Source organism: Camponotus floridanus, unplaced genomic scaffold (genome assembly GCF_003227725.1).
Source record: "Camponotus floridanus strain SB8 unplaced genomic scaffold, Cflo_v7.5 scaffold9, whole genome shotgun sequence".
In the NCBI taxonomy this organism is placed as follows: domain Eukaryota; kingdom Metazoa; phylum Arthropoda; class Insecta; order Hymenoptera; family Formicidae; genus Camponotus; species Camponotus floridanus.
This window is the reverse complement of record NW_020229860.1, coordinates 2,254,784-2,282,751: the sequence shown is the minus strand read 5'-3', so window position 1 is coordinate 2,282,751 and position 27,968 is coordinate 2,254,784. Positions and strand designations below refer to the sequence as shown.

The window sequence follows — 27,968 nt, the reverse complement described above, 5'->3', positions numbered from 1 at the left end:
TACCAATTTTGGTATTATTCTGTAATGACGTGGCAATGTTCATAGGAATCAAGGTTCTCGGCGATATGTTCTCTTGTATGCCGATAACGTCGTTGAATTTTCTCTTTTTCGGGGAAATAATTTTAGTGCCGGATGTTATCTCGGTGGACATCTCTTTCGTTTCTTTCTGTTGCTGCTGACTAGCGTCATTGAGTATGGCGTTCACATCGGTCTGCGAGGCAAACGTTAGCGCGATGGTGGCACCTGGTTGTATAGATACCGGTTTTTCGGCGTGGATATCCCGTCCATCCTGAGATGATTTCTTGTCCGGTGGATGAGAAACTGCAGCAGCCGCCGACGCTATGCAAACTACATTATCCGTCTTCAAAGCGGGTGCCGATAATTTATGTATGCTTGAATTGAAGAGCCTTGTCGTACTCTGCAGCGTTGGATTGCTAGTGATAACGCCACATATCTGCTGACTATCCGAAATCTCGTTAATAGTTCGAGTGCCAATCAAGCTAATAGTGGGATTATTGCTTTTGTTCACTACAATGGCGGCATTCGTCGCTGCTGACTCGACTGCAATTCCGCTGCCAACGGCCACGGCCGTTTCATTTTTCAGCGTCAAATCACCGATTACGTTGGGCTTGACGTCTGGCGTCGTTACTGTCGCCGTTGCTGTTTCTCCGACAAATTGCGCGCTTGCAGTTTGAGGTATCACTACAGACGCGCTCTGAACATTTTGCGCACTAGTCAGCGTCTGATTGTTGTTCGACAATGTTTGCAAGGTAGGTTGCATTTTCATCTGTTTAACGTGCGGCTGCGTAATCAGCTTGGTACCTTGATTGATGAATGACTGCAGCACCAAGGTGTTGGCATTGCTACTAGCACGTACAGTTGTTGGGACTGTCGCGAGTAACTTAGATCCAGATACTATGGTGTACTGAGTGCCCTTGGCTACCAATGGTAGCACGATACTCGGCATCAATACAGATGCATTGCCTATTTTGCTGGTAACCGAAGCGATCGCTTCACTGACGCTCACTGAGTTTGGTATCGCTTCCTGCACGATTACCGTGCGCGGCTGGCCTGAACCTGGCTCCGTAAAGATGAGATTACGCCGCTTCACGTTCAATTCAACACCGTCGTTCGAATCGCTTGTCAGAGCACGCACCTCTGTGCTCGCTTCCGCAGAGACATGACTACTAGCATTGACGTTCACTGGTTCTTCCGGTGCAGAAAATCCAGCCGGACTATCTTGCACGTGTACAACACCGCTGGACGAATCCTCACTGCCCATAGTTCTGCCTAGATCATCCGTACTGGGACTCAATTCGGAAGTTTGCTGTCCCACCGGTTTGGTCTTGCTCGAGCTCGACTTCTTCCTCTTCGACGATTGGCTTGGATTGGTCGGCGGATTGGATCTTCTTCGAGGTGCTGGTTTGTTGTTAAGATCTGGCGAATTTCTCAATTGCTCAGCGTACTCGTCGAGGATTGCATATATCCGCTGTGCAGTCTGTTCATCTTCTTGAGGCTTCTGTTGCGGTTTCGGTATCGGTGATGCTTTAGATGTGTTGGTAGCGCTGGTCTTGACTGTCTTTGGTGTCGATTTTTTCACACCGGTCTTGGCGGCGGCGGCAGCTGCCGCGGCTGCGGTGGACGGCGGTGTCGGTGGCGTCTTGCCGGCTGACGGCGCCGGTGCTGGCGTTACGCAAGGACTCGAAGAGCTCTGCGATGTAACGCTTAATGTTGGTGATGCTGCCGGTTGACAATAACTAGTGACCACTACCACCGGCGTTGGTGTTGAATTGGCCGCCACTTTGGCGGTGACAACTTGGCTGCTATTGCTAGGTTTTACATAGGCCACAGGAATCTTCTGTGAAAACACAGATTCTTGCTGGAATGTCACAGTATTACCATTACTGGCGAATGTCTCGCTGGTAGCGTTAGGTTGCGTAGGCATCATCAATTGCTGCGCCAGAGCACTAACGGAAAGTTGCTGCTGCTGCTGCTGCTGTGGTTTGTTCGCCTGAGTCTGCTGTGTAGTGGTCTGTGTCTGTACGGTTGTCGTGGTTGCGCTGTTGGAGATCGAATGATGAGCTTGCGGCTGAATACTCCTCTCCTTCACCTGTTCTAGCACACTTTCAAACTCCCGTAGTTGTTCCAAAGTCGTTGAGCTCACTTGATTATTCACTTCGATCGGAGAACCAATTAGATTCTCCGTTTTCACGGTCTGCTGCTGCTGCTGCTGTTGTTGTTGCTGCAGTCTCGGCGTTTGTAGGACAGCCTGAATAGCTCCCGTCATTTGTTGTCTATTAACCGGGCGAATGATATTAAATTTAACCACTGGAGCTCTTCCCGGTATAGAATTCGTGTGCGATATAGTCGGTATGATGTTGAGTTGATTTGGATTATTGCCGGTTATCACTTTGTGCGTGTATATGACACCAGTGCTGGGCGAGCTCGCATTCTGTACGAGTTGCGTGATTGTTTGATTAGCAGCCTGGTTTGAACTGATAGCTGCGTTCGCCGGACCATTATTACCAGAGCTTGGCACAATACTAACTACCTGCCTATTGGCCGACAATTGCAGATTGGGAATGATCGATTGCACATTAATGCTGCCAGCATTTGTCTGCTGCTGTTGCTGTTGATGTTGTGGTTGCTGCTGATTATTTGGCACAGATGTTTGCACTGCCTTCGATAGATTCGTCGTCGTCTTTTGCGTGGACACTCCTGCTGTCGTTTGTTGGATGTTACTCAAAGGTGTATCATTCGGAGCAGTGGTCACGCCACTTGCAGGCGTATCGGTTGACATAGTATAGAGTGTTTTGCGGAAGGCCTGATTGAATTTAGGCAGAACAGCATTCTGACCAGACTGTGATGTGTTCTTCACAGAGGAAGCGGCAAGTCGATCATAGGCATTTCTATTAGATGACGCGCCACCTGTCGCATCTGTAACACGTTGTTGCTGCTGCTGTTGTGTTGTTTGTCGCGCAAAACTAATACCCTCGTCCAGATTCTGTAAGCCTAAAAGATTCCTTTGATTGGGATTGAGCGATGTAATATGGTAACTACCGTCCGGCTTACAAATGACTTTTAACGGCTCGGATGTGATGGGTGTCGCGCTTAATCCTCCTGGGGACGTTGCCGTGGTCGTTGTCGTCATCGTCGTGGTTATAATTGCAATCGAACCCGTAGAACATGGAGAGGATGGTGATTTTCTTGGCGATTGATTATGCTGATTGCTCGCGCGACGTATCTGTGCCATTGTTCGCACTGTACCGGATGATTCGATAACAGCGGCGGTAGCAACATCAAGCTGATGTATTGTTGAGGGATTGTTGGCAGTCATCGTCGTTGTTGGGATCGTCGGACTGATGGTCGTCGGCGACGCGGCATCCGGCAGTTGATTGGCTTCCTCACCAACTGTGTCTGGTGGAGTTCCAAGATTCGAGGATGATCTCAGTGGCGGTGTCTGGCCGGCTGGACTCATACCAACGCCACTATCGTGGCCGCCTGTCGAGGACGGTGTGCCTGGTAACTGTATGCTATTATTGCCACCGCTGCTACTTTGGTTACTAGCCACGCTTGGTGTACGTGTGGGTCGCGGCGGCGTGTTGCCGCTGACGTTAATAGTCGCCGTCGTGCTCGTAGCGGAACTCGGGCTCTGTGGAACACCGCTTCTAGAAAGCTGCACAACATTGACCGTGGATCGCTGTCGCGGCGGCACCATCATATCCAACGAATTCATACCCGGCACATTTTTAGTCAATATATCGGAATCCCTAACGGCAAAAAAATCATACTTGGTCTTGCCCAAGGACTTGACTGAACCGAGACGATGATGATGATGATGATCGCGATGACCATCGACTATCACGGGACAGTCTAAGTCGTTCTTACCACTGGTGTTATTCTTGCCACTAACATGTTCCTTTTGCTTTTTTTGGTACGTCATTACGCTCTTACTGTTCGGTGAGAATGGCATCGTCGTCTTTATATTAATCAGTTCGCTGGTAATATCACCGCTGCTCAGCCGTTGTTGTTGCTTTTTGGAACGATTTGTGAGTTTACGATCAATCTCATCTGTACGTGTTAACACGATTTTCGGATTTAGATTCAGTGTGCTTAACATCGGCGCGAATTTCGTGATGTTATTTGTTCCTTGTTGCTCGGTGCAATCCCGATTGGCGTTGTTGGTGTCCTTGCTCTTGTTTAGCAGATTCTTTTGCAAAATCTGCGAGATCCTCGACGGTTTCTTCTTTGAGTTTTGCGGTCTATACATTCTGAGAGATTTGAGCACTGCCGGATCGCTTCGCCTTTCTGTAGTGATGATCAACTGTGCTGCAGCGGTATACGCTGAACCCTTAATCGTCTCGCGTTTATTTTCATCCATATCGGCAGAGAAAAGGGTAATGATGTCGTTGCTGCTGACATCAGAGCCGCTGGCGTCCTCGTGCGCGTTTGTGCGTCGCGCATCTTCATTTACTAACATGTGAAAATGCGAGACAGATTCGACAGTGAGCTTCGATGTCTTCGATCGTTTCTTATTAGATTCCTTGTTGCTCGATTTGTTGGATTTCTTCTTAATTTCTAATCGGCAACCATCGCTACCCAAGCTATCGGTCTGGCTATCTTGCGTATTGCTATCACTGTCAGATACCGAGCTGATTCTATCTCTAAAGCGCTTTGGTTTAGGCTCGGCGCTATCGTAATCACTTTCAGACGATTCCAATCGATGGATCTTGCGCGTTCGTGCAGTACGTCGCACGCGCAATACACTACCACTGTCGGAATCCGTCGTAGTAGTATCGTCCAAACTGCGACGTGTCGATGAGCGCTTGTAGCCGGCTGCTGGCTGAAAGCTGCCAAATTGCTCGGAATTGTCAGATGGTAGATCGGCCCATTGTTCGTAACCCTTCTCGATGCCAAAGAAGATATCTTTGGTGTCATCCTCCGATGGCCAATCCTTGAATTGCGAATAGTCAATGTTCAAATATTTGAGCTCTTTATTCGTATTGCGCATTTCCTCGTTTTCCAGGTATTGCTCGCACGAGTTCTTCAATTCTGTCCAATCCAACACCCAACTAAGCAAATTGAAACGCGGACTATTCAATACTACAGCTAGATCGTCGCATAGTTGAGGCGAAAGACCCAATTTTTCGCCATCGAGAACTTGGCTAGGCACAGATTTCTCGTCATAGTTGACCGAGCCTATTACCGTTTCGCTCTTTATCAAATTTAGCGTATCTAGTGTTCTCTCTATGCTGTTGTTACTCGGCATCGTGCTGGTTTCACTCATTTGTGATTTACCATCGTTCGGTTTGTTATTTCCAGTAAATTCTCCACAATTAAAGCACACCTCGCCGAGTAGTTCATTGGACGAAGATTCCTGTTTTAGATGTAACGGACATCTGTTGTTTATCAATGTCACAGGCATTGTCGTATCAGTCATCTTCTCGGGCTTTTTCGTTAACAAGCTTTTTAATAACTGATCAGTTTGTTCGAATGTCTCCGTCACCTGTTCATTTTGAAAGTCTATGTTCTTTGCGATGGTAGAATTTTGATACAGCTGCATTTCCGAAACTATCAAACTTGACGATTGTGCCGAGAGCGTCTCCGTGATGCTGTTATTATCCATTATCTCAGATTTCACATTGATACTCGATGTAGGGAGATCATCCTCTCTTGGATTCTTCTCTTGAATTTTGTTAGGTTCCTCTCTCTTAACGATTTCCCCCTCTTGCGAAACGTCATCCTCCTTGGCCTTTCCGCACGCCACTGCTAATTCCTTTATTCTGTCGTAGCAAGCTCTGGTAGGATGTAAGGAGAATGCCGTCAAGACGCATTCCTTTGCGATGCCAATATTACTATCTACTACGTCCGCCAATTTCAGGAATTGCGTGCTAAGACGCTTGGCGGTCTCGCGCTCCTTGTCTTTGTCTGATTTTGCTTTCTGACTCTCAAGTTCGTTCATATCCGTTGTCAACGCTCTAATATATAATTCAATCACTAAAGGTTTTATGTTCTCGCCAAACTGCAATTAAAAAGAAAATCAATTATATTAATTATATTATTAATTATATTAATTATTTTAATTATAAAAAGATTATTTAATTTTACCATACATATAATAAAAAAAAATTTCTATTTTATTAATTTTTACACTGTGTTTAATTTATAAATATATAATTTTATTCTTTTAATAAATATAATTAATAAAATAAAAAAAAATAAATTTTTCATATTTTTTGAAATTTTTAATTTTTTAAATTAAATATTTACTTACATGTTTTGCAAGTACTGCACAGAAGATATAAATATGTTGAGCACTTTCCGCGGGTTGAATAAATTTTCTAATGATGTCGGGCAGAGTCGGTGCGACATCCTTCGTTCCTAATTTTACGTATGATAGCGCCCAAGAGTTTAAGATCTGCTCAAAAATATTTGCACCGATTTCTGATATCGGTCGAATCATCCCGACAGTAACAAGATACTGCGCGACTAATTCCGCGGCCTTTATCGAATTTCTCCATATGCGCGTCGTCCCATATTTGGTTGGTTTCTCACCGTTAAGCCTCTGGACCAATTCAAGCCCGTCGTTGAGGTCCATTAATTTTAACTGTAACAAAGCGCAGTTGTAAATTCCAGGAAGAAGTCATACGTGCATTTCTTCGATCGCCAAGAAATGCATTAATCTACCGAAAACATTATATAATAATTTTAAACAAAATTGGTCTAAGAAAATGTTTTTGAGTCTTAATGTATTTATAATTTATTGTTAGTTTGATATAGATTATATTTTAATGACTTTTAGCAAATGAATCGATATGACTTCATGGTGAAATCCAATCCAACATATTCTGATATTCTGGGAATGCTAGATGTGTTACAATATTGTTTCTTTAAATGACTCAAATTGGTTTAGGAATGTTTGAAAATTAGGAATTCAGGAAGATTTCTGACGATTTGCATTTTAAACGAATGATCGAACGCGACTTGTGGCAGAATAATTGGATATTTATTTCGATCGATACTTACTTGAGCGAAAATATCTTGCGTGCGTTTCAATTTGAACAAGAGGACAATGTACACGTCGATCATGTAATGGACGTGATGAGACTCCGAGAGCGATCGTAGTCGATCGCTTCGTCTGAGGGAGCGTACGCACGCAGCAGCGAGGTTCACCGCTATGTCCTCGCAGCGGTCCTCGCAGAGCATTTTCAGTCTCATCGTCAGCAACTCGCTTGGCTCCGAACAACAGAATTCTAAAACCACAATACACATGTCATTTTAACGAATCGAATGTAGGTGACAATGTATCAATTTTTCACAAAAATAACTAGGGATTTGAATCCTCGTTTATTAAATTCGACCAATTTAGTATTCGTTCAAATAGCGAGCAATTGAGTGAAAATAATCACCACGAAAAAAATCAATCGCTAAAAGTTTCTTGATAATGTTATATCAATAATAAATGTAAAGTGTTTTTTTTAGTTTAAAGATAGTTAAAGAAATTAAGAAACATAATTAAACAAATAAAATGACTTGTTACTGAACAAGAATAATTAAAGATTTAATGTATTAAAGACAAGCACAATTGTCATATGCTGCTGCATATATGTATCATGCCACATGCTGTTCTATGACTCATCTCTTACTTAATATGATTACAACTCATGTGTGTGGATAATCTAAATTTATTAGTTACAATCTCTCTTTGCCTCTTATATTAAGTACATTTGATAACATCGTCAAATATTTGATATTTAAATGCAATAAAAAGGAACTTCCTTTTCATTCTATAATTAAAAGAACACATATAATATTGTGTTTAATTTATTTTCCCACAGAGATAATGTATACAAAATATCAAATTAAAAAACGTTCATACTTTTGTCTAAATTTAAAATGAGATATATGTACATTAAAATATAGACTTGGAAAGTTTTTTTTGTTTTATTTAATCATTTTAAGAAAATTCAAAGAACAAGTTTTGTGTATAAAATTAAAACTTTAATAAATCACTTATTGATTATTTTGATCGATTGCTTTCTGTCATCTTTTAGACACCTTCTATTATTTTCGAAAGAGCTTTTTATTTTTTTTCATAAAAAACTTCAACTAGAATTTTGCAGATTTTAAAATTTCTTCTTATTAAAAAAATTTTGCAAGAAAGTATATATCTATTTTTAGCTCTTTAATTTTTAATAATAAAGTATAATGTGTCAAATTATTTTTTTCCATTTTTAAACTTATATCAAACGCGATATACAACCGTAATCTTCACTTTTTTTTTTACACCTTGAAAAATCAATTTTCAAGTTACATATGTGTGCGTGAAACCAAAGCTAAATGTACTCGTATGAAGTAACTTTAGAATCATGCATCGCAAAAAAAGAAAAAGAAAAGATAAGAAGACTTTTTTGGTTAATGTAATAATTATACTTCATCTCTTCTTACCCTCTTCATGTTCGGAATCCGATTGGCCGTTAAGTATGTTGGTGAGAATGGGATTTGTCCATGGATTGTTCACCAGAGCTAGCAGAGTGGAACACCTGGACGCAGCGGGGTGTTGCTGACCCAGCTGAGACACACACCTCTGCAATGTTACGCAGAGGTGCGTTTTGGCGACGTTTGGTGCTAACTTCGGCCACTCCCCGCGCAATACGAATGTCAATGTATGTCTGCACAACAGAGAACAATAACGTGAGCGAGCTGCAATGTGTAAAAGAACAGCAGCAACGTGCGCGCACTTGTTTGCTTCTGTATTTGAGGCACCCGCGTTTGAACATTGCGAAAATTTATTTACAATTTTATTAAGATAAAAGACAAGAGAGGAGAGTATAGATAGATAGGATAGATATCAGAATAGCCATATATTTAATGTTTCTCAATTTTTAATACTTTAAGTATAATTTTAAATATTTTTAAAATTTATTATATCTAATTTATCTAATTTTATCTAATTAAATTTATTTAATTAATTTATTATATCTAATTCATCTAATTAATAATCTATTATATTAGTAACTAGAATTATTTATGCTGAAAATTGATTAATGAGAAATAGAAAGAGAATAATAATTTATTATACCTAAATTAAATTTTGATTCTCTTTAAAATTTAGTATTTTAGATATTATAATCTCCATAATATATTTTATTTTTGTATTAGTAATGATAAAGTTATTAATAAAAAGCTCGTCAGAATAAAATATCCATTAAATTAATCAAGAAACAAAATTGCGTTATTTATTCATGTCTATGGGATTTAACTCGTACATAAAAAACAATATCGAATAATTTTCTAATTAGCTCTTCATTAAAGAAGAAGCAACTTAAAATTTCACGAAGATTAATGTTTTCGCATATCTTTTTCGGACTATCCAGTATCTGTAAGATATCTCAGTTGTATACATGTCACGTTAACGTGAATTTGCGTCGCACTGCTATTCAAAATTCCAGGATCGTTTGTATGACGGCACTACATACGTGCAGATTCATTACTTTCAGTGCAGTTGGTCTCTCTTTTTCACTCTATCACCCCCCCTCTCTCGTTTTTTCTCTCTCCCGTCACGTTCATCTGTCGTAGAATGACGCTGTTACATCGAAACTTGTTTCGTGCTATCTTTGTGTCGAAAAAAGCTCCAACCAGTAGTAACAAAAAAGTCGAGTATACATATTACTCGTTAAATAGGTCATATGCGAATATTTTATAATGTTATAACAATGCTAATAAATCAACAAAAAAATAATAAATAAACTCAGCAGTCTTGATAAATATTAAAGTTAAGTAATTATGATAATACAAATAACAAAAATAAGGAATGTTATAAAAGTTACAAGAATTCTTCCATATTCAGAATATATATATATATATATATATATATATATATATATATATATTATTTATTAATATATATTCATCATAATATTTAAAACTATTTTATTAAATTTATTTAATAAAAATAAAAATCATTTATTAATTATTAATTGAGTTTAATTTACAATTTCTCTCAATTAAAATAGATTGGATTTCTTAAATAATAGCTTTGTTAAAAATTATAATTTATCGCATGAGTTTTTTTCAAAGATATCGACGATGTAACTTGACAAGGAGAATGATTTTGATATATGTTAAATGCAATATCAAATTCCAAGTATCAATTTTGAAACCCCCTTTCCCTTAAGTCTTCATAAAGCAAATTTGCCATTAATTGAGAGTCGGCCGCATAATTATGGATACAACAATCGATGAATGACTTGTACTCACCTGTGAGCCCATTCTATGACAGACTGGATGGCCTCGGGCGGTGCCGCAGGAATATAATTGGTGACATACTCCCACGCTGACAGAAGTGCACTCACCTTGTCACTGTACTTCTTCTTGCTGTCACTCAATGTCGCCTCGAGGCTCTATAAACAGAAGAAGTCGCTCGATTAAAAGAAATCGAAAAATAAAGATGAGAAAATGATTGAGAATCGTACACTGAGAAAAAAATCTGGTTGCATTAATCAGAATTCTGACAGATTCAACCAGTATATCTGTTGAAAAATGGACGAACCAGAATTCTTGTAGGAATTACCAGATGAATCTGATTAATTTCTTTCTGTTAAATTACCAAATTTTCTGGTTAATAATACTAAACTCACCAGCACAAAGTTGTCTAAAATTTTTTCCATCTCAAAAGTCTGTTTAATATTCTGAATTCCAACACGATTATTGCATAAATTCAAGATTATTAAATAAATTATTTTAAGTTCAGTTTGTTAGAAATTAAACTGATAAACAATGATGCAAGAAGAGGATGCAGCTCAAACACACACAATCAGAGAGCTAGCATACTCTTTCTGGCACTACTGCTCGTAAGAGAAAAAAAAATATACTTTGGATTTAATGTTAATACTAGTTCCTTATATAAATTTCATGGAAAATATTGAATGCGAGTAAAGTTAAGAGTGGCTCGCCGCCTAGAGGCAAGCAAAGAAATTAATGCAACAAGAAATTTTATAGATTCAACCCGAAAATATTAACCAAATCCTTATAGTAAAATCTATTAAACGTTCTAAAAAAACGTTATAAAAAATCGAGTCTTATCATGATAACTAGAAATTCTTGTTTGATTTAACCAAAATGCCTTCAATCATATACGTGGTCTTGTTGGTACAATCAAACGATTTTTTCTCAGTGGTATAGAGATGCATCAGATGAGATTACAGTGACGTTGCGTTTTTATATTACGTTGAATCCTTCAATATTATTAATTACAGATTACTTTTTCCGATTGAAAACATATTTCCTCATCCATCTAATTACAAACTGTATTTGTATATATAGATATTCCCTATTTATAGATAGTAAATAATCAATATTTGTGCCTTCAGTAATTAATTAATTAAATGTTTACCTGAATGTTCTATGTATCTTGTAGCTTTCTATTTCTATTTTATTTCCTTTGCATTTATTTTTCCCTTGCTTTTACAAATTAAATTTATAAAATTGAAATATGGGTGAATTTTTTTTTACTTTGTAAACATGTATATATTTCAATGTTTATGTATATAATGTTACTCTAGTTTTTCTCATTATGTTAAGATACTTTACTAAATATTATCAACCGAGATTCAAGACAAAAATACACTTAATATTGAAATTTATAACATAAGAAACATAAGAAACTGAGTTTTAGTTAATTAATATTAATAAATCAATTTATTGGTCATATATTAAATTATGATTTTTAAAAACCGAAGGAAGGTTAAGAGATAAAGATATATAAGAGATAATCATGTCAAATATTCTCGATTAAGAAAAAAGTAGAAAACTTCTACGCGAAAAAAAAAGAAATGTTAAATGTCATAACTTTGTAAAATTGTGTGTTCCTAGAAAAATGATATCTTTTACTAACGATCGATATATTAGCACACTCGACAATTTTATGTTGGCGATAAAACGTGTGTTAAATAAAAATACGCGTACGGTAAAAAAATATTATTGAAATTTCACAATTTCTTCGAATATATATTTTATGCAAATATTTTCAAAGACATTTATTAATAAAAAAAATATGGAAATGTCTGTTTTGGATTTTAATGAATTTTTTGAATATATTATAAGGTGGCTTGAAATAAGAGACATATGCTTGATGATGACAATTGCTGATATTCTCCTATGTTTCTTTGTAAGATGCAAAGTAAAGCTCTAATATATTATAGACATGTATATAGCTTCATGATAAAGATTTGTAAAATTAAGAAAATTAAAGAAAATTAAAACTTTGAGCGTTGACAGAAAGTTGCCTAAAAAAAGAAATAAAGAAAAATTAAAGAAATTTGAACTAAAACTAAAAAGTAATTTTAAGTTTTTCAAGAGAAAAAAAAGACTGTCCTAAAAAACCTTGAAATAAAAGTTTTTTTTTATGTATTCTTAACGCATGAAATCGATCATCTCATCAGTTTATAAAAATTAAAAAGGTTTTCGTGCAAACAAAAAAGTTAAAAAATCCTACTGCTCTGTATGCTTATTTCTTTTAGTAAAAAAGCGCGACCGCGTAACAAGCGTTGGCATTTATCCAGAGGACTTTGAGCGACATTCCCTCAAACAATGTTTACTAAGGGCCATGTAGTTTCGTGATTGATAGTTAAAATCGTACGTTATTCGAATTATTCAAAGCAATTGCGTTCAAAGTTTGTGCAAAATCGTAAAAAAAAATAATCTGAATTGCAAAAGAACACTCATCTCTCTTATCGAAAATTTGACACGAAACTAATTACATATAATTTTGTAGATCCTCTGATGTGCTTAAAATTTCGAAAGGAAAAGTTAATTTTTTTAAATTAATTGTAGTTGTAACTAATTATATCATAAGAAGTAATTACTCAATCATAATTATTTATAATGATAATATTTAATCTGCAAATTCAATGTGTTATATCTGTATCGTTAATAAAAGACAATGTCGTTTCAAATTAGTGTTTCAATTATATTTATTAATTATTTCGTAAAAAGGTATATATCTATTAATGTTAAAAAAAGAAATGTATATGTAAAGTTTAATGTATCGAGATATTTGTTTTGTTTTTTTTACTTTAGATATTTTGGAACCACAATACCTGATCCGCAGGATAAAAGTTTGTTCCGTAAGCTGCGCGTAAAATATATCAGTAAAGAGATTTATGCGATTTATTCCAATATACTATTATAAACATATTAGACAAGATGAGATTTTATAATAAAAGCAAATATCCGATGAGCAAAATGAATTTAGCATTCGCAAATAAATTGAATAAATGTCAGTTTTTATTTTTTTATTAGAGAGAGTTTTTTTATAATTACAATATGATGCATTTCGCTTGGCAAATGCCATGTATATGCAATATGTAAAAAACACGATCAAGCTATATATTTGTACAGCATCTGTTCATTTTAAAAATAAAACACTATGGTACCAAAATTCCTGAAAATGTTTCCATTTTAATAAGATAGAAACTGCACAATTCATATAGTTTTGTCTCATTAATTATAGTAGATTCAATAAATAATACCAATAATAACATTGGTAGGATTTCTCTTGCTTTATTAATTATTGACTAAAGTTATAAAATATTCTGTTACATTTATCCCCTTATAACGTTATCATCAGGTATGGAAAAGCTTCTCCTTTGTTCGCAAACATTCACTATCTTTGAAACAAGTATTCTCTCCGTAAAGAAATGGAGAAAATATGGAAGTTCTTATATATCTCGGCGAAATCTTTATATCATATAATTTTATTCTGTTTTCCCACTTCTGGCATATTTCATGATGTGCGCATCTACCATAAGGATTGCTAGGAAAATCAATAATATTGAAAACAAGAAAAGAATTTATAATTTATTTTAAAAGGATTTATAAGGAAAAGGATTTATAATTGGATTTATAAGGATTTATAATTGGATTTATAATTGGATTTATAAGGAAAAGGATTTATAATTGATAATAAATTTTGGAAAAAAAAAACTAAATTTAGTTTTACTTTCCCTGTAAAATTAATCTTTTTTTCAATTTTGTGCTAATATTATCTTTAAAGGATATTCTTGTCCCTTGCAGCTCACAAATGGGCTATTGTGCATCTTTTTTCAATTTTGTGCTAATATTATCTTTAAAGGATATTCTTGTCCCTTGGAGCTCACAAATGGGCTATTGTGCATCTTTTTTCAATTTTGTACTAATATTATCTTTAAAGGATATTCTTGTCCCTTGGAGCTCACAAATGGGCTATTGTGCATCTTTTTTCAATTTTGTGCTAATATTATCTTTAAAGGATATTCTTGTCCCTTGGAGCTCACAAATGGGCTATTGTGCGTCGATGATGATTGAAGTTATAAATAAAGCTATAAATATGGAGATTAAGAAATACCTAGATGATTTTTTGTTTAATATATCATAATGCTTTATGCAAAATAATTAGACTTTAAGCACGAAATATTTAATAATCAATACATTATATTAGATGAGTCCTTAAGGAATATAAATTTAATTCAGGAAATTTATAATTTAAATTTATTTAAATTTATTTCAAGAAAAATATTGTTCAATCAAAAATATAGAATGATTATGTAAGTGTATAAATTATGTAACTCCTTTATATAAATCTTTCTTTTCTTGTTTTCAATATTATTAAAATATCTATGAAATATCCAGAAGAGAGAAAACAGAAGAATATTATTTTAAAATCAGTCTGTATATAATAATCTAATTAAGGTTGTTCACGTATTTTCTTACTGCACGAATAAGATTGAGAACCAGTCAAGTATTTAATATTAAAAATGTGTTGCGGATATAAACACGAAATCTCGTTGTAAAGTCAGTGACTACCAGTAAGAGAGAGAAAGAAAAAAGGAGAGAGAGAGAGAAAGAGAGAAATGTCATCCTCGTTGTGGGACGTCGCGACGCTTCGCAGGAATACCGCCGACGGTATTCCTAGCAACGTATATATTCAGGAACGTACTCGACACGTCGCCCACAAATTCCCCGCGAATGTGCCTGATGTATCGTGTATCCGGAATACCGAGCGGTATATAGCGTCGCAAGATTCTCCAATAGGTATATGTGTATGTATGTGTATGTGTATGAGAGAGAGAGAGAGAGAGAGAGAGAGAGAGAGAGAGAGAGAGGGAGGGAGGGAGGGAGGAAGATCTTTGCGCGATCAGCGAAAAATCTCGTACAGGGTAAACACAACACGAGACACGATGACGTTGCTTTAATCCAATGTACAAAATTTTTGCAAAAAAAAAAAAAAAATTGGAGAGTTTCATCCATCGTAAAATGATGGAATAAATCCATGATAAAAATGTGTATGACAAAGAAAAATTCTTTGATTTTAATCTTTAAAAGAAATCTTTAAAATAAATAAATAAAAATTCTACAATATTAAATTTACAGCATTAAAAAATTAAATATTAATTATTATGTATCACTTTTAAAATCATATAAATTCCTTGATGGTTAGATTTATCTTCATATACAAGTCATATCAACAAGTTTTCGTAAATCTTTTAAGCCGCAAGCACGTGAGATTATTACGGTGAACGTTGCAGTATGTCTAGCCTGTGCAATATAGCAATGGCTATGTTGTCACAAATCAATTGTAATGCTGGCTTTTATTATGAAATACAAGTCAATAAGTTCTCCCAAAGCAATTTACCTCTACATTCATTCTACGTATGTTAACCACAGCTACAATGTTTACCGCATGCTATGTGCAATTCATATAAATCACAGTCACAATTTCGATACTTATGACTTTTTTTATTTGAAATTTCAAAATTTAGATTCAAGAAAGTAACAATAGTCTAATAGAGCCGTCGTTATATTCGAATAAACAAGTTTTTCAGCATAAAAATATATATAAATAATTTAAGTAATATTCTGTATTGTTTTTTTAAAACATTTCTGTTATTTATGAAATATCTACCGGCCTATCATCTGTTATTTTTTGTTAACATTTATTTCAGTTTTCTCGTTGAATATAATTTCTCTCTACTGCAACTTTTTTGTAAGTATTGCGAGACATTTTTAGGTAACTGCAATTCCACTCTAGTTTATTTAATTTTTTAAAAAGTTTTTGCTGATCATATTAGTTTTTAATCCCTTGTGCGTTTTCGCAATGTGTAAGTTTTGCTCGTAATCCGCTTAACGTTATCATGTGACAAAAGCGTTGAAAATATCAAGCGCAGCCTAGACTTAATTTCGCAGCATTTATCAGAATCGATTTATCCATCAAGCGATCTCATTCGCGAATCTATGGATTGGTCTTCAATGGCACGACCAACTTTTCAGAGATTTACGAATCTGGGTCAAATGGATCCACCGCGTAATAACTTTTGAGGTTGACATTGAGGTAGCACGAAATTCCTCGAGGGCTTCATCCGCTTGAACGATATTATGACAAAAAGAATTGCTCGCTCCTGTCATATAAAAGATTTTTGTTCGTGGTGTATTATTATTACCAACCTAATATGAGTTCTCCTTGCTAAATTATTTAAAACTCTGTGATTTTTCAAAATTAATTTAAATTTCTTTAAAAATATAAAGAAAATATAAGAAAACTTAATTCTTCATCACATTGCTATTTCTTGAAACTTTATATTAACAAAGAGAATTTCCCTGGTGCCCCTTTCTTCTACATCTTTACGCGGCACGAGTTATCTTAATTGAATATATCTTTATATGAAACATTAAGTACAGGGTGCGGAAAAACTTGTAACGAGTCAATCAAATGTAATCCGAATGGTAATAAAAATTTCCAGGAGCAGGTGCAAAACTTACAATTTCTTTTCCAAGCACGCACGCTGGCCGATCGTTAGACTGGAGCTTTATTCCAAAGCACAACTTGCAAGCTCGATTACTTACACGGAAAGACCTCCGATTCTGCGCCCCGCGTAACTTTGACCATTTGCAACTTTCGTGTTGCGTTCCGACGAAGCTCTCGGTTCTTGCCTTTTCTGAAAAGCGAACTTCGTTTCCCTCGATTTTGTTTTCTTTCCAATGAAAATAGTTTTATATTCTCACGTAACAAATCCTACGAACGCGGGGCGGGAGAAAGATTCCTTTAATATTCCTTTTCTCTCTCTTTCATAATATCTTTTCCAAGCTTTTGAGATAAACAGACGTTAGAATAGCAATTCTCCGTTACTTTTCAAAGCAATTGTACGAGATGTGAAAAAATAAACGCGTACAATACGTATGATATAAAATAAGATGTTCTTTTCGCAAAAGATTTGAAATTGAAGTTAGACAAACAGTCTACAGAACTAATTCAGATATTGAGATAAAGCAAGTTACTTAATCTTTAAATATGTTGCATTATAAATTTATAATAATAGTATATGTATATATAATTAGTGATAATTATAATAATTAATAATCTATACATTATCTATACTTTATATTCTATAAGTTCTATTCTATGTTATATATATATATTTATATATATATATTTTTTTTTTAATTAATTTTTTATAATTAATTTTTATAATTAAATTATATATATTAGAAATATTATATATAATATTTAAAAACATGAAATTATATATAATAGAATATATATAATTCATGTTTTTAAATATTAAATATTCAATGTTATAATTCGACTGAGAAATTAATTATAAAAATTAATTATAAAAAATTAATTTAAAAAATTTAAATTAATTGGCTCAAATTAATATTAAAATCAAATTAAATCAAAATCTTTTAAATTTTTGTCTGAATGCTCATTGTAAATTAATTAAAGAAGCGTTAATTAGAAGTATGTATAAACGTTTTTAACCTTTAACCTTTAATCTATAGCACCATTCGAGTTTTTATTGCATAAATTTAGTCTGTGTATCTAGAAACTTTATTGAATCTTTTTATATGGAAACATATATTTTCTTTAGACAACATGGAAATTAATTAACTTTGAATAATAGATTCAATACTACCATTCATTTACAATGAAAATACGGGCAGAAATAACTCTTTTTAATTTTTCAAGATTTTAAATTAAATAAGCATTGTTTATCATAAATAATCAAATATTCACCAAATAAATATTTAAGTAAAAATTGTAACAATTATAATGTCAGGTTTTAAATGTGTTGTAAAAAGGTCTTTTCGTAAAATTTATCAGCGCTAATGGAATTGTTGTTTCCTATAATGTGATTATTAATTGGCTATGTATTCAATATATCATTCAATATGCAATGAATGCATGAATCATTCAATAGGTAATAGCAAAGAGAATCGCATCAGTCCAATTATATACTTCCTATCTTTTAACAATTATTTTATCTGTTTCTCTTTTTAGCATAGAATATTATTCGGTTTTATTATATATGCATATCATTTCAAGCTATAATAATCGAATACAATTATATAATAAATTTGTATAAAAATAATTATTTTATAATTGTTTAATATGTATTTTTATATATCTACGTGTATATTATTTTTATATCATTTAATTCTCTTTCTTTCTCTCTCTCTGTAATGTTTTAACAATATTTTACGCAATAAATCATTTACAATAAAAAAAAACGCAATGTTCTCACATAAAACTTAATATAAATAGATTACTTATATATCATATAAATTTGTTATTATATATATATAATAAATATTTTCAAGCATTTGCTAATATTTAAAGAATATTAGCAAAAATACAGGAGAAAACATTTTATATATCTCATCATTTATATATATTTTAGTTTTTTCTAAAACTAATTCTTTAAATTATTTTAGTTTAGATAAATAGAATAAAATATGTAAACTTAGTCTGTATCACACACAATCAAGAAAATAATATAAAAATGGTTAAAATATGATTATAAGGAAAAACAATCCAACCTTAAAATATTATAATTTCAATAATAATGTAATTTCAATAATAATGTAATTCGATAGAAAATTATTTCTCTGCACTACATTTCATTTTGCTTATGTAAATATTTTTCGAATCATTGTGGTCTTTCTATACGTTAAATATATACATGTATATAATTGATTTTATAAAAAATTTACGAAACAAATTATCAAAAATTGAAAACGCAGTAATTCTGAATTCTTTGAGAGACACAAATAAAATAGAAAGTAATACAAACAGATATAAATAAGATATGTATTATTAATTTTTATTTTTGATAAAGTTAACAACTTTTCACGTTAAGGACTTAAAAGAAAAAAAAGAGAAAAGAAGAAATTCTCTTTTAGAAATAAAAATAAGTCGTGCAGCAACATCAAATGCAGGTCGTATCGGTTTTCTAATTTAGAGCAGCATCCAGCCGCACACGGAGCCGACAATCGATACGTTCAATTATTAATAAGAAATTACTATTTTAGGATGCAGTTAATGATATTTGGAGAATTGATGTTTCTCGTTGAAGAAATGGCGCGTGTCATCAACATGTTTTGCAATCTTATTCTCGATCAGTAGTATACGATTAATTCTCGATCGGTAGTATATCATTAAAGTATCATTAGTATATCATTAAAGAATTTTCGATAGCAATGATATTTTACAAGGAAATAATATGAGATGCACAAAATGGTAAGCTGGACATCGCGCCATAAATATAATTATTAAAACTACTTTTACGATTTATTCATGAATACTGTATTAACTATGCAACGCAATATGATCGTATTATGAAATACAACAATAATTCGAGGATATTTATAAAGTTTAAATTATAATTTAATTATTATTTTGAAGTTAATGAATTTCTAATTTTCCCGATGTATTGAAAATAACAGTTACTATTCGAGTGGATTTAAACAATGCTGAACAATACGTTGAACAAACATTGAATAATTAATTTTATGATTTAATGTTTTTAACACTTATCTGTGAAATTTCTTTGCTTAATAAAATTCAAAATAATCTCTAAATTTATATCCATCAATTGCTTGAGATAATGTGATTAATTGCCATAAGAATATACATATGACAACCAAAAATATTTTTTAATATAATAAATAATATTTATAATAATTAATGATAATGATGTTCCTTTTTGATAAAGTGAACTGAATATTGAATTCAAATAAAGAATTTATGAGATTAAAAATTCCAATCCTAATTATTCATGTATGCCGCGAAAACCTCAAATATTATGACATTTATCATTTTTAACAAATATTAAAAAATCATTAAATCATTAAAAAGTTACTCTCACTATATTATTGGAAAATAATTATTGCTTTATTATATTAATAATCAAAATACTTTGATATAAATTCTCTTATATATAAATATTGATATTTTATATTAATATTAATATTATATTAATATTGAGTATATATTTCTGTTTTTTTTAAAGAAGGTTGGAAATATTATCTCTATTTTAATATTTTAAAGAAAAAATATTTAAAATTTTATGGATATACAAGTATCTTACATGGGGCAACAGAATTTTATATAAAATTCTATATAATTATTTAATAAAATTATTATATAATTAATTAATTAAAAATTATAACTTTTTAATAGATTTAATATTTCAACAATATTGTGAAAGAATTTACAAATATTCGTACAAAAAATAAATCATTGCTAACTAAGACTTATTGTTCGTAGATGATACTCCACTGTCATCATATTGCAGCCATTTCTCTCTTTTTAAGAATCAAAGATATTACTTCTCATCTATTCGAGAATTTGGAAAATATAGAACAATATAGAAAATAATGATGAAATATTAAAGGAAATTTTTCTATGTCATCACACATGCTTTTGTACAAAACAATCGCAAAGAGAAATAGCATGAAAGCAATGCAAGAGTCACGCACTCTTTGGTAAACTGCCAAGTCAAGTATAAGTATGCTTTAGTGGAAAAAGTCGATTCATCGGATTGGTGAAATCAGCATGCGAGATATTCATTCGAAGAATTTATTCGAAATATTCACTGATTATATTTTTCTCAATCTTCTCGAATTCTTTCTGTTTTGCTGCTTTTTGATACATAATATCATTTTTCACAATATTTCTTGGAATAAAATACAAATAATAATAAAATATTGCACTAACATATACGAATCTTAATCTGTATTTTTTGTATGCAGAATCTCTGATACGTTAAGATTTTTAAAAAGCGTAAGATCGATTTTCTTGATACAACAGATCACGATGGCAAATTCAAGACAATTCAATAATCTATTCTTTATCCCGAATTGCTTATATTTGTATATATCGGTATATGTTATATTTGTCATATATCGACTAAAAGCCATCAGGTTACTAATTTTTTTTAACTTTTTATTCATTAAACTTGCAGATGGTAGTAGACATTCATCTTTATTTCCATTTTCCACTTTTTATGAATAATGGATGTTTTCAATATGGATTTTTTTCTTTAATAATAATAAAATTTAAAAAATTGCAATCAAAGCGTGTGTATATACGTATAAAATAATAATATATATATTGCAATATTAAATAATTATCTAGATTTATTTTGCTATAGATAGTATGTGAAATATTTATTTAAAAAAATATTGAAAAAGATATGACATCTTTAATATTCTTGAAAATAAGAGATTTGTACACTAAATAATTTTTTTTATTTATAAATTACAAACTTGTAACCAAGTCCATTTGTTAAACCATAAATGTTTAATACTATCGCAACAGCGTTTCTCGTATCGAAGACAAAAGGATCGACTACCATCAAGTACAACTACCATCAAGTTACACAAACAGATAAATCTTAATTCCGGAAAAATAGAACGGTAAAATACCATGCCGTTTTTCTGCGATCCCCTTGATCGGCATTTTTTCAAATCGAAATAAAATACGCGTAGACGGTAACGTAAACCCCACGACGCTTATTGCACAAGCGTTTATCCATCTCCCTTCCCGATTTCCCTCCTCCCTCCCACCTTCTTTCTCTCTCTCTTTCTCTCGCTCACACGAGCGAGTGAGCGAGAGAATAAAAATGGACCAGCCAACCGGGCGATGGTGGATTATTCGCATGGAATTCCGCGGTTGTATACGTCCAAAGCTTTGTGCTTTGAAATTCCTTTCTGGCGATACTGACAGCCAATTAGCGCGATGACGCCCGCACGCGCGAGCTCCTCACCCTTCTCTCTCTCTTTCTCTCTCTCTCTCTCTCGTGTCTGTAACATCGTGAAATCGGAAGTAAAGAGGATTAAACTCGCCACGTGTTCCCCTTTCCTTCTTGATTGCCGGATTCAAAGTTCGTGATCTTCCGTCAATATGAACACCGGGGCTAAATTACGTAGTAAATCAATAGCAAAGCATTTAATCGATGCTCGCCAGACGTTTTTTCGTATTTGTTTAAAATTTAAAAAACGAAAACAGTATTATTGTTTTTATTATTACAGAAACATAGTATGATCGAAAAAGAGATGATTTTTGTAAAAATAAGCTCAAAATATAGAGTATAATTTTTTCGTACTTTGATCATATTTTTATGAACATCTATTTATGACTCTATGAAAATTGACTCTAAAGACTAAAAAAAATTAATAATATATTTATATTTTCTCTTAAGGCAGAATATTACATTTAAACAAGTTGAAAATAATTCATTTCTATCCCGAAATATATATCTATAATAACAGACATTTGAGCCATTCGAAAATAAAGATTTATTATTTTATTATTTATTAGAGATATTTAAAGATTTATTTTATTTTATCTTATTATCTTATTAGAGATTTATTATCCTATTATACATTTATTTTACGATAGAGCGTCAGAAATTGTTTTACGGCTATTTCATAATTGTTTCAATAAGAAAAAATTTAAAAAATGTGCATACACTTTATCTAATGCACACGGATTTGCGTTTAGTCGATGCCGATATCAAATATCGGCCGGGACGAGAATAGCAATGGAACTAAGGTGAACGATACATATATACTTTATTTTCAGAATAGGAATGGTCCACGCGTTTCCGTCCAACTCTCGAATTTCGATAGCATATCGCACGAGTCAGATCGATTCTTTCGCCTGAAAGTTAGTCTTTTATTCTGAAAGAATAACAGCGGTTTCTCGGTTCGCTTTTCCTTGTGCGCTGAAACGAGACTGTATTGGATCTGCGTCTTATAAAGATAGAAAGAGTACTTGATTCATCCAAGAAAAGAAAAATATTTTCTACTACCACATATATATACGCAGCTAACGTAATCTCACATCGGAGAAATATCGGAAAAATGTATTTCATTTTTATATATTTTTGTTTTTATTTAATATGTTTATTGTTATTTCAATTGCAATATATTTCATTTTTATATAAACCAAATCCAATACTTTTTATTATTAAATAAGTTTTCAAGATTTATTATATAAACATAAATGGAAATATATAAATACATATGGAAAAATTTTTTAAATAAATATTGAAAATTTATTTAAATTTATATATAATTAATTAATTAATATTAATAGAAATAAATTAATTATAGGAATAAAAAATAAGCTGGGACTATAAATTTAAATTTACAGTTAAAATGGATATTAATTTATATTATTGATAATTTATAATATCTTGTTTACCTCTCTCAACTGAATTTATTTCCATTTGTACTTACAAATAGATAATAAAATGCTAAAATATGTATATATTTTACATTTAATATTTGAGAATGAAAAGTACTTTTGTAGAATTGCGAGTTATTATTTTTAAACAATTTTCGTAATTTGAAAATAATTCAGCAACCGAAGGAAATTTCAATTATTGCGATGAGATACAAATTTATCCGCTCATACACTATTTAAATAACATCGTATTAATCATAATCAATATAATTGCTCTTTTCTCCGATGAAAACAAAATTCTCTTATTGGAACATAAATTCTTGTTTATTAGCCTCGATCAATTGTTTATTAACTTTTATCAATTTCACTAATTATAAGTTGACCAGATTATGCTGATAAATAAAATAATGAAAAAATAGCTTCTTGCTGTATCTTTTTTAGTTATGTTAAATATTTACCGCTAATCTTCATTTCTCTCTCTTCCAATCATCATTTCTCTCTGTCTGTGAAGTACTTTGCCTAAGATAATGAATTGGGGCTGCTTCTTATTGGTCGCTTCTGCTTATTCGTGACGAGCAGCAATTATTCTCCCTTCAATGTCTCATGACGAAGCTAGGCCTGAGTTCACACACACTTATCTATCGATTATTTAATTTCGAATACACTTTACGCATGGAATTTTATTGATTGTGAGATAATTTAGGAAGAGAATTATAGAAAGATAATTTAGAGAAATATTTAATAACATCGATTTTTCAAGACTTTGTTTAAACTTTAACTAGATGTTATAATACAAATATCTAAATATCTATATAATTAAAAAAGAAAAGATTAATTGTCTAAAAATTGAAATATTTACATTTATCAATTATTCACAAAAATTATATATTATATGTATATTCAAGTTCTTTATCAAAACCGATTGAATAATTACATAAATATTATATAATTAGAAGAATTCTGAATCATCAGGTATGATTTTTAAAAGTCATGAAAATAGTGCAGTTTTGAATTAGCTCTTAACTTACAAACTCAAAGATATCAAATTCGTATCAAAAGAAGATATCAATTAAATAAGAACACGACAAAATGCGATTTTTTTCAAGCCTAATACACGGTAGAAGCAAGTTTATCTACGTTCCCGACTTGAGAACGAATGTCGGCAACGAGTAACTAAATTCGCTGGCGCGACGTGTTATCACTTCGCATTTTAATTCGCTATCGCACCAAATTGCACGTGAATACTTTCTCGAGCGTTATATAATCTCGCGATTTATTCCGTCGAAATTCCTTGAAACTTGTTTCTCGAATTTCCGGTTCTACATAATGTTTAGATATCAGAAATACATTGGGCCAAAATATAAAAAGTCGAATAAAAATTAAATAATTATTATAAAATAAAAAATTATTTAAAAATATAAATTATTATGTTATTTAAAAATATCAATTATCAATTATTAATTTTTATTTATCATACTTTTTTGTTATTATTTCGGCTTATAAGCAACGTATCTTATTTTGTAATCAGAATTTTGGCAACAAATTCTTTATCTCTCTCATTTTAGAATATTCCTTTATGATTTAATCGTAAAGATATTAAAAATTGAAGAAGCATCGATTACAGAAAAGTCGATATTTGTCTAAAATCTAAAAATTAGTTTATTCTGAATCACTATATCGAACTGTCAAATTAATAGTCAAATGACAAGAGCAATTATTTATTTAGAACGGTGAAACTTTGAGGCATCCATGCCACGTTATTCACACGAGTATCTGTTTTACAGCAGAACTGGCACTTTGCATCCTACGAACGAGCAGACATTTACAAAAGAAGGAAAAGCATTCTACTAGAGTCTGACTAAATTTTTATATGCCTGCATCTGTATGCGGGCGTACGTTAGTTTAAAGCACCATTCCACCAATACTTCATCGACAAAAACTGTTCTGACCGTACTCGCATACATAGAGAGTCGTGATACTTTGCACGTGCATCGCGCAGCGCGCTTCGTATTACGCGTAAATTTTCACGTGACCGCGCACACGAATGGCTGCATCATTCACAGGCGACTCGCCGAATAGCCGGCGTGTTATTCCAGCGCGAAAGCAAATATGTTTGCGGGAGGAAGGGTGGATAGACTCTGGGTAAAAAGGCACGTGTCGCTTATTTAGCTTATGCCACGTTTGCCCGGTTTGCTCCGTTATTTCACCGGTTTATAATCTTGTAATATCGGAAACATACTGGAACGCGCGATGGTCGAAACCTCCATGTTTCGCTCTCGCGCAAAAATGTTTAATGGTTTTTTATCTCGCGGAATAAAAATGACCCAAGTTGTTTGTTTCATAGATGCGACTCGATTCGGTTTTAATTCAGTTCAGTTTTCATATCTGCAATATTGACGTTGTATTTTTCGAAAATATTTTATTTAACTGTAATAAATCTAACATGATAAAAAAATTAATCGATACATTTACGCACGCGTTATAGGAGAAATAAATTTAGAAAGAGAGATGAGAAAAGTTGAATTTGTGCAAATTTGAAAATAAATAAATGCTTTAAAAAATTTATTTTTATATATGCTTTTCCTTTTTTTTTTTAGATATGAATTGTTTACTTTTAATTAAAATTATGGTTATGCTATTCTTTTCAAATAATATAAGGCAGGTAAATATAATCGACACATTACATGAGTAGGAAAACCACCTGTACGTTACACAAAATTGTTTTACTGTTCTCTCCTTTCTTTGCTTCTTTTAACTTTCGACCTTTTAGCGACGCCATTAACCCCCCTTTTTGGGGGAAACGAAAGCCGGAGAGTCAGTGAAGCGGTTCGCCTATTTTCAAGAGAATAAGGACAGGGTTCTTAATCCTATAATATATGCGCTGTATGACGTCAGAAACAAAAGTAGTGTGTGAAAAATAACGGAATCCAAACGCTTCACGTACTCTTTGTCGCATGAGATTGTGTGCAAATTGAATGTATGTGTGTGAGTTAAATGCATGTGTATACGAGGTATTCTAAAAACAGATGTGCGCCAACAGAGTTTCATTCTGCTTGTGTAACAAAATATTTCCGTTTATTGAAACAGCTTAACTTTTTCGACTTTTTTCAGATTTCTAATTTTCTAAAAATGCAGATAATTTTTAAAATAAAATGTTAAATTTCTCTACGCAACATTTTTAAAAAACATTAATAACATACAACTTGCAGTTTTATTTATTTTGCCCATTTTGTTCATTTTTTATTATTTTTTGAATTAACTTTGTTATTAAAAATATGCAAACGACAATCTAAATTCAATGTACAAGAGAAAATATTTTGTAAAAATATGTTAAGTGCAAAATTAGCTGTTTTAAAAATACTTTGCTTATAACTTTGTTATTTAAAATGTGTAAATGAATGAAAATTCAATCTGGACATCAATACAAATAAAATAAAATAAATAAGTAATAAATTAATTGAATAAATATAATAATAAATAATAAATTAATTAAATAAATACAATAAATAATAATAAATTATTAAATAAATACAATAAATAATAATAAATTATTAAATAAATAATAAATTAAAAATTAAATTTTAAAAAGCTGGGGGCTAGTAATTTAACTAGCCCAAATTTAGTTTTTAATAACTATTTTTCTCTGGTATGCAAAAATTCAAAACTGCCTAACAAGCAAACCTGTGCAACGTATAAAATTTTTTTCGGATATTCTATTTCGTAGTCTTTTTTGATAATGATATTTTTAGAATATGATTCTTTCAAAAGATTATATACCAACCAACTTTATTATCAGAAAAGCAATGTGATAACGTTCACGTTATCAAATAACACGTTAATCTCGAAAAAGTTCATTATTAAACATGATCGCTTAATCACGGGAAGAAAAGCGAACAGAAAGGTTTTATAGGTACTTCATAGTTAAACGTGAATCGTTTCGAAACCATTTGTAAGAAAACTTCAATCACGCTATCAACCTTGCTTTTTTTTATTAAGCGAAAAGAAAAATTGACAAAGTTCTGGGAAATGCATTATCGAGTAATCCATGCTTTAGTCAAATATATTTAAAAAAATACAATGCCAACATAATACTTTCAAATCCAGTAGAATGCCATGAATGCCATTATAGATATTATTGCGATTATATCTTAATTTTTTCAATAAAATAGGAATAATATTGAAAATAAAATATGTAAAAGTTAAATTTGAAAATAAATATTAAACGGAATAAAAGTGCATAAAAATAAATGTGGCAAAGTTACTGTTCAGGAAACACAAATAAGCTATCAATGGTATTTTTGTTTCTCTTTCTTTCTTTTCTGCTGCATTAATTTGGCTTGTCAAGGCAATGTATCGTATGTATCGTGACTTTTGCGTGCAACACGCGAAAGGTCGCGAGTTTTAACTGTGCTTTGAAGCTTTAAGAACTATGATTTGCCGATCTACACGATCTCCAGAT

General features: G+C 32.2%; 1 protein-coding gene across 1 annotated transcript in view; it reads right to left on the bottom strand.

The window, feature by feature from the left end:
* LOC105255991 overlaps positions 1 to 27,968 on the bottom strand; it is a 61,955-nt gene that overhangs the window by 3,830 nt on the left and 30,157 nt on the right. The window contains exons 2-6 of the mRNA XM_011265593.3: positions 10,261 to 10,403; positions 8,449 to 8,672; positions 7,027 to 7,253; positions 6,275 to 6,607; positions 4 to 6,022 (exon numbers count right to left, since the gene is read on the bottom strand). Of these exons, the coding sequence (XP_011263895.2) occupies positions 4 to 6,022; positions 6,275 to 6,607; positions 7,027 to 7,253; positions 8,449 to 8,672; positions 10,261 to 10,403 (6,946 nt within the window). The remainder of the gene's footprint in view (positions 1 to 3; positions 6,023 to 6,274; positions 6,608 to 7,026; positions 7,254 to 8,448; positions 8,673 to 10,260; positions 10,404 to 27,968) is intronic.